At 45.5% G+C, this 13,004-nt stretch overlaps 2 protein-coding genes across 2 annotated transcripts in view; both read left to right on the top strand.

Annotated features, from left to right (window-relative positions):
- Positions 1-612: 612 nt before the first annotated feature.
- LOC130191305 (oocyte zinc finger protein XlCOF7.1-like) lies at positions 613-2,763 on the top strand (the record flags this gene model as incomplete). The annotated part of the gene is made up of 1 exon (XM_056411001.1): positions 613-2,763. A coding segment is annotated over one exon (1,389 nt), but the record flags the coding sequence as incomplete, so codon positions are not given.
- Positions 2,764-6,612: 3,849 nt separating this feature from the next.
- The window catches only part of LOC130191300 (ras-related GTP-binding protein D-like), a 33,394-nt gene continuing 27,002 nt past the window's right edge, over positions 6,613-13,004 (top strand). Inside the window, exons 1-2 of the mRNA XM_056410997.1 lie at positions 6,613-6,655; positions 8,172-8,467. Of these exons, the coding sequence (XP_056266972.1) occupies positions 6,613-6,655; positions 8,172-8,467 (339 nt within the window). The remainder of the gene's footprint in view (positions 6,656-8,171; positions 8,468-13,004) is intronic.

Here is a 13,004-nt window from a genome sequence, read left to right as displayed (position 1 = left end):
CCAGAGCCTCCCCACATTAAAGAGGAACAGGAGGAACAGGAGGACCAGGAGAACTCAGAGCCCCCCCACATTAAAGAGGAACAGGAGGAACCAGAGAACCCTGAGCCCCCCCACATTAAGGAGGTACATGAGAAACTCCGGACCAGTCAGGAGGGAGAGCAGCTTCAAGGGCTGGAGGAGGCTGGTCTCAAGTTCTCATTCACTCATGTGAAGAGTGAAGCTGAAGAGGAAGCGCAGTCCTCTCAGCTTCATCAAAGACAAACTGAACAGATGGAAATAGAAGCTGATGGAGATGATTGTGGAGGACCAGAACCAGCCAGGAATGCAGATCCAGATAGACCTCCAGATCCTGATGAAAAGACTGGAGACTCTTCAGAACCAGATCCTGATGAGGAGACTGGAGACTCTTCAGAACCAGATACTGATGAGAAGACTGGAGACTCCTCTGAACCAGATACTGATGACTCTGTTGATTGGAAGAAGACCAGAGAACCTCAATCAGGTTTAAACTCGTTGAATAATGAAGTTTCTGTCAGTGATTCAAAATGTAGTTCTAGTGAGAAACCATTAAGCTGCTCTAAATGTGGGAAAAGATTTCACCTCAAAGTAAATTTTAAGAAACACATATTAACTCACACAGGAGAGAAACCTTTCAGGTGCTCAGTCTGTAAAACATCTTTTGCACAGAGTGGTCATTTAAAGAGACACATGTTAACTCACACAGGAGAGAAACCTTTCAGCTGCTCAGTCTGTAAAACATCTTTTGCACAGAGTGGTCATTTAAAGAGTCACATATTAACTCACACAGGAGAGAAATCTTTCAGGTGCTCAGTCTGTAAAACGTCTTTTACAGAGAGCAGTCATTTAAAGAGACACATGTTAACTCACACAGGAGAGAAACCTTTCAGCTGCTCAGTCTGTAAAACATCTTTTGCACGGAGTGGTCATTTAAAGAGTCACATGTTAACTCACACAGGAGAGAAACCTTTCAGCTGCTCGGTCTGTAAAAGATCTTTTGCACAGAGCATTTATTTAAAGAAACACATGTTAACTCACACAGGAGAGAAACCTTTCAGCTGCTCAGTCTGTAAAAGATTTTTTACACTGAGCAGTCATTTAAAGAGACACATGTTAACTCACACAGGAGAGAAACCTTTCAGCTGCTCAGTCTGTAAAAGATGTTTTACACTGAGCAGTCATTTAAAGAGTCACATGTTAACTCACACAGGAGAGAAACCTTTCAGCTGCTCAGTCTGTAAAACATCTTTTGCACAGAGTGGTCATTTAAAGAGTCACATGTTAACTCACACAGGAGAGAAACCTTTCAGCTGCTCGGTCTGTAAAAGATCTTTTGCACAGAGCATTTATTTAAAGAAACACATGTTAACTCACACAGGAGAGAAACCTTTCAGCTGCTCAGTCTGTAAAAGATCTTTTACAGAGAGAGGAACTTTAAAGAGTCACATGTTAACTCACACAGGAGAGAAACCTTTCAGCTGCTCAGTCTGTAAAAGATCTTTTACAGAGAGAGGAACTTTAAAGAGTCACATGTTAACTCACACAGGAGAGAAACCGTTCACCTGCTCCATCTGTAAAAGATCTTTTACAGAGAGAGGAACTTTAAAGAGTCACATGTTAACTCACACAGGAGAGAAACCTTTCAGCTGCTCAGTCTGTAAAACATCTTTTGCACACAGGATAACTTTAAAGAGTCACATGTTCACTCACACAGGAGAGAAACCTTTCAGCTGCTCAGTCTGTAAAAGATTTTTTACACTGAGCAGTCATTTAAAGAGACACATGTTAACTCACACAGGAGAGAAACCTTTCAGCTGCTCAGTCTGTAAAATATGTTTTACACTGAGCAGTCATTTAAAGAGTCACATGTTAACTCACACAGGAGAGAAACCTTTCAGCTGCTCAGTCTGTAAAACATCTTTTGCACGGAGTGGTCATTTAAAGAGTCACATGTTAACTCACACAAAAGAGAACTCGTTTTAGTTGTTCTGGTTTTGGTAAAGTTGACATTTCTCGACTCCCTCACTTGTCAACAAGACCTTGAGAAACTGGACCTCCCTCGTTTTGGGCAGTGACTCACTTCCAACTGGGAGGACTCTATCCACTAACCACTACGAAGCCATCTCCACTAAGAGAATATTATCTGGGTAGAGAAGTCACCGTGTTTGTTTTGTTTAGCTTTATTTGCTCTGTTCTTTGTCATCGGGTATTTTATGAACCACCGAGTGTTCCTGTTGTGCTTGTAGCTGCTGTCATAGCGATCCAGTCTGCTGAGCTTTGTTGAGTTGAGATCCTCCACCAAGAATATGTCAGCAGACTGTATTTCATCAGTTATCTCTATGAAGACATCATGTCAACATGTTCTCCTCTATGAAGACATCATGTCAACATGTTCTCCTCTATAAAGACATCATGTCAACATGTTCTCCTCTATGAAGACATGTCAACATGTTCTCCTCTACACATGAAGACATCAGCATCGCCAGTTCAACCCATCCAGTAGAATCTAGTCTTTGGCTTTTATTTTCTACACATGTGAGACGTTCAAAGTCCAGCTGGCCCTGAACGCAGCACAGCCCAGTAATGAGAGCCGTTGGCTCCTGCTGAGCTTCACTGTTGATTTTGAGACATTATTAATGACTTTTTAAGCCCCGTTCTGGAGTCAGTTCTAAGATCTTTGAACATTCAACAGATACTTGATACTCTTTTTGATTGTTCTCATTAAATCACACAATATGTCCCTCATCTTAGCCAAGAGCTACACATTATAATACATATGTGTCTCATCCTCACTTCATCAGAACATATGCACATTAGTTACAGATCATCTTTAGTCAGTTTTACACGTCATCTATAATCTTTACCTACATGTTGCAGGTTACTTTAATATTAATAGTAAAACCCTCAGAATGAAGTTTGAGCAGGAGACAGAATAATATGAACGTCCAAAGATTACAAAAGATGGAACACGTGACGTCAGAGACGATCTGGAGACTTTTCATTTATTATAAACACAACACACGCGTTACCTTGATGCTCCATGGAGCGGGTCCCTGCTGTGACCACCGTCAGGAATGTGTGTGGTGAGGAGGAGGAGGAGGAGGAGGAGGAGGAGAGCTCTACCATAAAAGCGATAAAAAGGATCCATGGACCCTCTGGTTGCTGTCTCCCCCTTGTGGTTGCTGTTGGGACTACAGCTCATTGACTAGAGTTGAATTTCAATTAAAGAGACAGTGTGCGAGATTTATCGGCATCTCGCGGTGATGAGGCTGCAGATAACAGCACCAGCAAGACCCCCCCCCCCCCCCCCTTAGTCTAATAAACAGTAAACTTCAGGCCGACTGCTTCTGTCTCAGCTTGTTTGTAAAATAAATGAAATGCAATACTTCACACACATGTGCACTGTTTTCACTGTTTTATATCCTCTCAATGTTTTAACCTCGGTAGCATATTTTTAAGAAACAACATATTGACATGACTTTTCTCTATTTCGCTGTTTTTCATGTTGTCCTTTCAGAAATTAAATGTACAGAAGAAGCCTGTTTATTCCTGGAGTGTTGAAAAATCATTAGGCCTTTGTCTCTCTTTACCAGTTGCCACTTGTGTTTGTCCTCTTGAAAATATATCTGTAAGCTTGGCACATTTGGCAGCATCCTCCTCCAATGCCTTTCTTTTTTTCAATCTGGCTTTTTCAGCCCCTCCTGTCCTCTTCCTCCCGTCCATCCTCCCTGACGCGTATCGTTGCGGTCGGGCCGGCCCAGCTATCCGGAGCTGAGAAAACTTTTTGGAAAAGACCGCTAAGGACCGAACCAACCATATTATTTGGGAGGGGTGAAGTTCTCCTCTCCCAAATTGAGTTGGTTGAGTTCCATAATGGACTGAACCAACTCTATTATTTGGGAGGGGTGAACTTCCTCGCATGGTACAACCCATGCAGAGGCTGCGGTGTCAGAATGCTGAACGTGTGTAGCCCACTTTAAGAGAAGATGGACTAACGTGACAAATGTCAACAAATAAAATTCTCGACCGGCCCAGAAGTGAAGCGGCCCACGGGGAACTCTCCCGATTCTCCCGATTACCCACATATGTAAGTATGTGTGTTGTTGATTCTCAAACATCAGAGCAGAGGGAAACACCTCACAGTCACATCCCGGTTTATGATCAACGATAACGGGATTAACAGCTTTCACATTGAACTCTGACGCATTGCTCCTCTGTGATTGGCTGTCGGACGCCATGTGGCTGGTAGAGGGCCGCTGACCGCCGGCAAGCAATTAAATGTGTACGTAAATAGTTGAGAACTCAGAAGCGTTCAGCTCTGCAAATCTGGAATATTAAACCAGAATAAGGCTGAAGAGCTGGAGACACGATGAGACTGACATTCCTCAGCATCGAGCCATCAAGGTGTCGAGGCAAGAATGTGAAGCGCACACACACACACACACACACACACACACACACACAATATAGGAGTATTTGGTACGATTTAATCCCATTGTCATGAATATTGTTCTCCCAGAATCACACATCATGACATTGTGTTGAGCCCATCCTCTGATGAGTCGGTTGTGTAGAAGCACTTAATCCTGTCGCATCTCTGGTTCTTCTGTTCCTGTAGTGTTGGGCTTCCAGCGACCTCTGAACAGAGAGGTCAAACCTTGCATCCTGCTGATGGGCCTGAGGAGGAGGGAAGTCCTCCATCCAGAAGGTGTTTTCCATATAATGTAACGAGACCCTGTTCCTGGAGAGCACCAACAAGATCTGCAGAGAGGACGTGTCCAGCAGCTCCTTCGTCAGCTTCCAGATCTGGGACTTCCCCGGCCAGATCGACTTCTTGACCCCACCTTCGACTACGAGATGATCTTCAGGGCACCGGGCGCTGATGATCTTCGTCATCGACTCCTCAGGTCAGCCCACACACCCAGAGGAACACAATCAGGCCCAGACAAGCAGAATAGGAGAAGGACAGTCGGTTTAGCCGCTGCCACGGTAACGGAACACACACCATGGCCACTCCTGACGAGCTTCGAAGGTCCCCTCCACCTTTCAGATCAGTCCCATCAACTATGCTCGCTGTTCTCCAATCAAGACAGTTGTCTTGACAATATGCCACAACAACCAATAACAGGCATACTGAGCCCTTCAAATTGAGGAGAAGAATTGAAAAGTGTCGCAATAAGCAGCGATAACCAATAAGCAATAGTCCACAGCGATACGGCATCATTACAGTCTTAGAGGATAACTTTAAAGAGTCACATGTTCACTCACACAGGAGAGAAACCTTTCAGCTGCTCAGTCTGTAAAAGATGTTTTACACTGAGCAGTCATTTAAAGAGACACATGTTAACTCACACAGGAGAGAAACCTTTCAGCTGCTCAGTCTGTAAAATATGTTTTACACTGAGCAGTCATTTAAAGAGTCACATGTTAACTCACACAGGAGAGAAACCTTTCAGCTGCTCAGTCTGTAAAACATCTTTTGCACGGAGTGGTCATTTAAAGAGTCACATGTTAACTCACAAAAGAGAACTCGTTTTAGTTGTTCTGGTTTTGGTAAAGTTGACATTTCTCGACTCCCTCACTTGTCAACAAGACCTTGAGAAACTGGACCTCCCTCGTTTTGGGCAGTGACTCACTTCCAACTGGGAGGACTCTATCCACTAACCACTACGAAGCCATCTCCACTAAGAGAATATTATCTGGGTAGAGAAGTCACCGTGTTTGTTTTGTTTAGCTTTATTTGCTCTGTTCTTTGTCATCGGGTATTTTATGAACCACCGAGTGTTCCTGTTGTGCTTGTAGCTGCTGTCATAGCGATCCAGTCTGCTGAGCTTTGTTGAGTTGAGATCCTCCACCAAGAATATGTCAGCAGACTGTATTTCATCAGTTATCTCTATGAAGACATCATGTCAACATGTTCTCCTCTATGAAGACATCATGTCAACATGTTCTCCTCTATAAAGACATCATGTCAACATGTTCTCCTCTATGAAGACATGTCAACATGTTCTCCTCTACACATGAAGACATCAGCATCGCCAGTTCAACCCATCCAGTAGAATCTAGTCTTTGGCTTTTATTTTCTACACGTGAGACGTTCAAAGTCCAGCTGGCCCTGAACGCAGCACAGCCCAGTAATGAGAGCCGTTGGCTCCTGCTGAGCTTCACTGTTGATTTTGAGACATTATTAATGACTTTTTAAGCCCCGTTCTGGAGTCAGTTATAAGATCTTTGAACATTCAACAGATACTTGATACTCTTTTTGATTGTTCTCATTAAATCACACAATATGTCCCTCATCTTAGCCAAGAGCTACACATTATAATACATATGTGTCTCATCCTCACTTCATCAGAACATATGCACATTAGTTACAGATCATCTTTAGTCAGTTTTACACGTCAGCTATAATCTTTACCTACATGTTGCAGGTTACTTTAATATTAATAGTAAAACCCTCAGAATGAAGTTTGAGCAGGAGACAGAATAATATGAATGTCCAAAGATTACAAAAGATGGAACACGTGACGTCAGAGACGATCTGGAGACTTTTCATTTATTATAAACACAACACACGCGTTACCTTGATGCTCCATGGAGCGGGTCCCTGCTGTGACCACCGTCAGGAATGTGTGTGGTGAGGAGGAGGAGGAGGAGGAGGAGGAGAGCTCTACCATAAAAGCGATAAAAAGGATCCATGGACCCTCTGGTTGCTGTCTCCCCCTTGTGGTTGCTGTTGGGACTACAGCTCATTGACTAGAGTTGAATTTCAATTAAAGAGACAGTGTGCGAGATTTATCGGCATCTCGCGGTGATGAGGCTGCAGATAACAGCACCAGCAAGACCCCCCCCCCCCCCTTAGTCTAATAAACAGTAAACTTCAGGCCGACTGCTTCTGTCTCAGCTTGTTTGTAAAATAAATGAAATGCAATACTTCACACACATGTGCACTGTTTTCACTGTTTTATATCCTCTCAATGTTTTAACCACGTAGCATATTTTTAAGAAACAACATATTGACATGACTTTTCTCTATTTCGCTGTTTTTCATGTTGTCCTTTCAGAAATTAAATGTACAGAAGAAGCCTGTTTATTCCTGGAGTGTTGAAAAATCATTAGGCCTTTGTCTCTCTTTACCAGTTGCCACTTGTGTTTGTCCTCTTGAAAATATATCTGTAAGCTTGGCACATTTGGCAGCATCCTCCTCCAATGCCTTTCTTTTTTTCAATCTGGCTTTTTCAGCCCCTCCTGTCCTCTTCTTCCTCCATCCTCCCTGACGCGTATCGTGGTCGGGCCGCCCAGCTATCCGTAGCTGAGAAAACTTTTGGAAAAGACGGCTAAGGACCGAAACTCTATCTATTTTGAGGGTGAAGTTCTCCTCTCCCAAATTGAGTTGGTTGAGTTCCATAATGGACTGAACCAACTCTATTATTTGGGAGGGGTGAACTTCCTCGCATGGTACAACCCATGCAGAGGCTGCGGTGTCAGAATGCTGAATGTGTGTAGCCCACTTTAAGAGAAGATGGACTAACGTGACAAATGTCAACAAATAAAATTCTCGACCGGCCCAGAAGTGAAGCGGCCCACGGGGAACTCTCCCGATTCTCCCGATTACCCACATATGTAAGTATGTGTGTTGTTGATTCTCAAACATCAGAGCAGAGGGAAACACCTCACAGTCACATCCCGGTTTATGATAAACGATAACGGGATTAACAGCTTTCACATTGAACTCTGACGCATTGCTCCTCTGTGATTGGCTGTCGGACGCCATGTGGCTGGTAGAGGGCCGGCAAACAATTAAATGTGTACGTAAATAGTTGAGAACTCAGAAGCGTTCAGCTCTGCAAATCTGGAATATTAAACCAGAATAAGGCTGAAGAGCTGGAGACACGATGAGACTGACATTCCTCAGCATCGAGCCATCAAGGTGTCGAGGCAAGAATGTGACGCGCACACACACACACACACACACACACACACACACACACACAATATAGTAGTATTTGGTACTATTTAATCCCATTGTCATGAATATTGTTCTCCCAGAATCACACATCCATCATGACATTGTGTTGAGCCCCATCCTCTGATGAGTCGGTTGTGTAGAAGCACTTCGTCCTGTCGCATCTCTGGTTCTTCTGTTCCTGTAGTGTTGGGCTTCAGCGACCCTCTGAACAGAGAGGTCAAACCTTGCATCCTGCTGATGGGCCTGAGGAGGAGTGGGAAGTCCTCCATCCAGAAGGTGGTTTTCCATAAAATGTCGCCCAACGAGACCCTGTTCCTGGAGAGCACCAACAAGATCTGCAGAGAGGACGTGTCCAGCAGCTCCTTCGTCAGCTTCCAGATCTGGGACTTCCCCGGCCAGATCGACTTCTTCGACCCCACCTTCGACTACGAGATGATCTTCAGGGGCACCGGAGCGCTGATCTTCGTCATCGACTCTCAGGTCAGCCCACACACCCAGAGGAACACAATCAGGCCCAGACAAGCAGAATAGGAGAAGGACAGTCGGTTTAGCCGCTGCCACGGTAACGGAACACACACCATGGCCACTCCTGACGACCCCGCTACGTCGGCTTGAAGGTCCCCTCCACCTTTCAGATCAGTCCCTATCACGCTGCTCTCTCAATGTTCCAATCAAGACAGTTGTCTTGACAATATGCCACAACAACCAATAACAGGCATACTGAGCCCTTCAAATTGAGGAGAAGAATTGAAAAGTGTCGCAATAAGCAGCGATAACCAATAAGCAATAATCCACAGCGATACGGCATCATTACAGTCTTAGACCCAGCCCTACGGAGGAGGAGGCTTCCCCTCCACAGGAACCCCGTGACCCTGGAGCTCGGAGGCCTTGGTCTCTACTCAACTGCACACACGTGTAGAAACCAGCGATATATATATATTAGGGCTGTCAATCGATTTAAAAAAATTTACTAATTAATCGCACATTTTGAAATTCATTAATCGCGATTAAAAGGTTTTTTTCTTCTTTTTAAAGACCAAACTTCACACAGAGCTGTGTTTTCAAAGAGGCTTCTACCTATAAAGTGCCAGCGAGGTATTTAATATTGTGGATGATAAATTATTTCTTCAGTGAAACATCAGATTAGTAAAATAAAAGAAGTACATTGAGACCGCATAGGTCCTGTCATCTTTACCATTGAACAGCAGAACCAGTGGCCTTGGTAACTGACTGACATTCACATATGTCACGTTAACCCTCTGGAGGCTGGGGGCATGTTCTCCATTTTACAAAAAAAGTAAATTCACCTTTTAAAGGCGTTTTCATATGACACATACCCACGTGTTATATATATCAAACATTCCAGAACAATCTCAGCTCAGTTTTGTAATACATCAAAGATGCTATATTCAATCCATTTCTAATGGATGAAGCCTTGGCATGGAGGTCATCAGGTGGTCCCCAACCTTCTTAGAGTGTTTCAACCCTTAACCACAACACTCTCCAGTTGGCGGGTCAGCAGTGATTGGCCAAGTCACTGCCCCCCTCCTCCAGGCTTCCAGCTAGTGTCCTCTCTCTTATGCCAGAGCCAACAGGAGGCTCTCTCTGCCGCTTCTCCCAACCTACGAATGGCAGCGGTCTATGGACTGAGGAGGGCGGTGAAGGACGCCAAAAGAAGGTACCGAGACAGAGTGGAATCACAGATGGAGCAGCGCGACACCAGGCCCAGGCTATGGCTACGGACTATCACAAACTACCAGAGCAGACCCAGCGCAATGGTGAGTGCCGACGATCCCTAGCGGACGACCTGAACTCATTTTATGCACGGTTTGAGGCTAGCAACAACAGCTAGCTCGCTGCAACAACAACACCGTTAAGCGTAGCGAGGTGAGTTCTACCGCTGGGGATGAACACACACTCTCTGTGACCGAGCACAGTGTGAGGAGGGCTCTGTTGAGGGTGAACACCAGGAAAGCTGCAGGTCCAGATGGCATATCTGGGCGAGTACTGAAGACCTGTGCTAACCAGCTAGCTCCAGTGTTCACCACAATATTCAACCTCTCCCTGGCTGAGTCCGTGGTCCCCGCCTGCTTCAAGAGATCCACTATTGTCCCTGTGCCCAAGAATGCTTCTCCAGCATGTATGAATGACTACCGACCGGTGGCCCTCACCTCGGTGGTCATGAAATGCTTTGAGAGGCTGATAAAGGACTACATCTGCGCCTTCCTCCCTTCCTCCATGGACCCGCTGCAGTTTGCTTATCGCCCAAACAGATCCACGGATGATGCTGTCTCCCAGGTACTGCACACCACTCTCTCATCTGGACAGCCAGAGGGGGGGCTATGTGAGACTACTGTTCATTGATTATAGTTCAGCTTTCAACACCATAGTCCCCTCCAGACTGGCCGGCAAGCTGATTGAGCTGGGACTGAACACCCCCCTGTGTGCTTGGATCCTGGACTTCCTGACCGCCAGGCCACAGGTGGTCAGGGTGGGCAGACACACCTCCAAATCCTGCACCCTGAACACAGGATCCCCCAGGGTTGCGTCCTCAGTCCCCTACTGTACTCCTGTACACACATGACTGTGTGGCCAGGTTCAACTCCAATACCATCATCAAGTTTGCGGATGACACAGTGGTGGTGGGCCTGATCTCCGACAACCCGAGAAGGCCTACCTGGAGGAAGTTGCTGATCTGTCACTCTGGTGCCAGTACAACAGCCTCATCAATGTCACCAAAACTAAGGAGCTGATTGTGGACTTTAGGAAGGTACAACAACAGAGGACGTACTCACCACTGGGGATTAACGGGACTACTGTGGAGAGGGTGAGCGGGTATAAATACCTGGGAGTCCACATCACCGAGGATCTGACATGGTCAACAAACACAGACACTCTGGTGAGAAAGGCAAGGCAGCGCCTCTACCACCTCAGGCAGCTGAGGAAATTTAAAGTTTCCCAGAGGATCCTTCAGTCCTTCTACTCTGGAGCTGTAGAGGCGTCCTGACAGGAAGCATCACAGCCTGGTTTGGCAACTGCTCCGCTCAGGACAGGAAGGCTCTGCAGAGAGTAGTGCGTTGCTGAGCGCACTATTGAACTACACTCCCACCCTGCAGGACTTGTACACCAGGAGGTGCAGAACCAGAGCCGGCAGGATCATGAAGGATCCTCACCACCCCAACAACAGACTGTTTCAGCTGCTGCGGTCAGGCAGGCGCCTCCGTAGTCACGCTGCAAGAACAGAGAGACTGAGACGGAGTTTCTTTCCTCAGGCCATCAGGATTGTGAACTCCGACCTCACCAGGACCCCATAGACCAACACAACTGACACTCTTAGACACACACACACACACACACACACACACACACACACACACACTTACTGTAAATATTGTGTTGTTTTTTATTTGTAAATAGTGTGTACTTGTTGCCCTTGCACATTCCTGCTGAGCATTGCCACTTTCATTTCACTGCACACCCTGTGTGTGTATGTGACAAATAAAACATCTTGAATCTTATTTTCCTCACGTGGCCTCTTAGTCCAACCCTTGTCATCAGATTCCAGGCTGATTGAGCTGGGAATCCTCGACTACCCACTTCCACTGTCATCAGCCATGTTGTCCACCCCTTGTCCCGGCAGTCCTGGACAAGTTGTTGGTACTTCATTTTCTTTCTCTCTGCCGCCTCCTCACAGTTCTCTTCCCACGGGACTGTTAGTTCCACCAGGATGATCTTCTTACCCTCTAGGGACCACATCATGATATCTGGCCTCTGGGAAGTGGAGTTTCCTCCCCAGATCGACCTCCAAAACCCATCCCTGGGCTGACTGCAGGAGATTCTGCTTGGCTTGGCTTTGGACGGCTGGTCTCTGACCCTCTTTTACAAAGGCGATGGTACTCAACAGTGGCTTTGTTTTGGCTGGACGTTTCTTTCTCCTCTCTTGCTCCAGGGTGTCTGCGAGCTGTGCCAACACCTTGTCATGGCGCCACCTATACCTCCTCTGGGTCAATGCTGTTTTGCACCCTGATAGGATGTGGGCCATGGTTCCTTTACCACCACACAACCTGCACAGCGGGTCCTCCCTCATTCCCCACCTGTGCAAGTTGACTGGGTCTATATATGAGGCACATTGTCCTCGCGCCGTGTTCTCTGGTTCTCTGACTGACAGGCTGCTAATGAGCCTCACCTGTGAGGTGGAGGTCCTTTGTGATTTACTGAGTGTTCATTGGTTGTTTTTTTTGCAAAATGTTGACAGACAAACGGATTGACAAATCACGTTGAAGGTTTCGTGTGACGAGTTCTTTCCGCGCCGCGTCACCCGACACGTCACCCCTTCCTTCCTCTGTGTATCAGAGGGGGAGACGGGAGGAAGGAGGAGCAGGAGGAAACCCGACTGATTCATCCACGAGTTTAAACTGATTTCTGCTCCTTATTTTCGCGGAGAAATAATTGTTTGAAAAACGGAAACAGTGTAAAAACTTCAACGAACACCGGAAGTAAACAAAGTTGCGCTAAAATATTTTAGTGCGTTAACGCGGCCAAATTATATACGCGGCCCTAATATATACACAACCGTTCAAAAGTTTGGGATCACCCAGACAATTTCGTGTCTTCCATGAAAAATCACACTTTTATTTATCAAATGAATATAAAATATAGTCAAGACATTGACATGGTTAGAAATAATGATTAATATTTGAAGTATTAATTTTGTTCTACAAACTTAAAGCTCAAAGGAAGGCCAGTTGTATCGCTTATATCACCGGCATAATTGTTTTCAGCTGTGCTAACATAATTGCACGGGTTTTCTAATCAGACATTAGTCTTCTAAGGCGATTAGCAAACACAATGTACCATTAGAACACTGGAGTGATAGTTGCTGTAAATGGGCCTCTATACACCTATGGAGATATTTCATTAGAAACCAGACACTTCCACCTAGAATAGTCATTTACCACATTAACAATGTATCGTGTGTATTTCTGATTCATTTAATGTTATCTTTATTGAAAAAACA

This window comes from Pseudoliparis swirei, unplaced genomic scaffold (assembly GCF_029220125.1).
Source record: "Pseudoliparis swirei isolate HS2019 ecotype Mariana Trench unplaced genomic scaffold, NWPU_hadal_v1 hadal_33, whole genome shotgun sequence".
Lineage (NCBI taxonomy): Eukaryota > Metazoa > Chordata > Actinopteri > Perciformes > Liparidae > Pseudoliparis > Pseudoliparis swirei.
The sequence above is the reverse complement of the archived record's forward strand: the minus strand, read 5'-3'. Positions and strand labels throughout refer to the sequence as shown.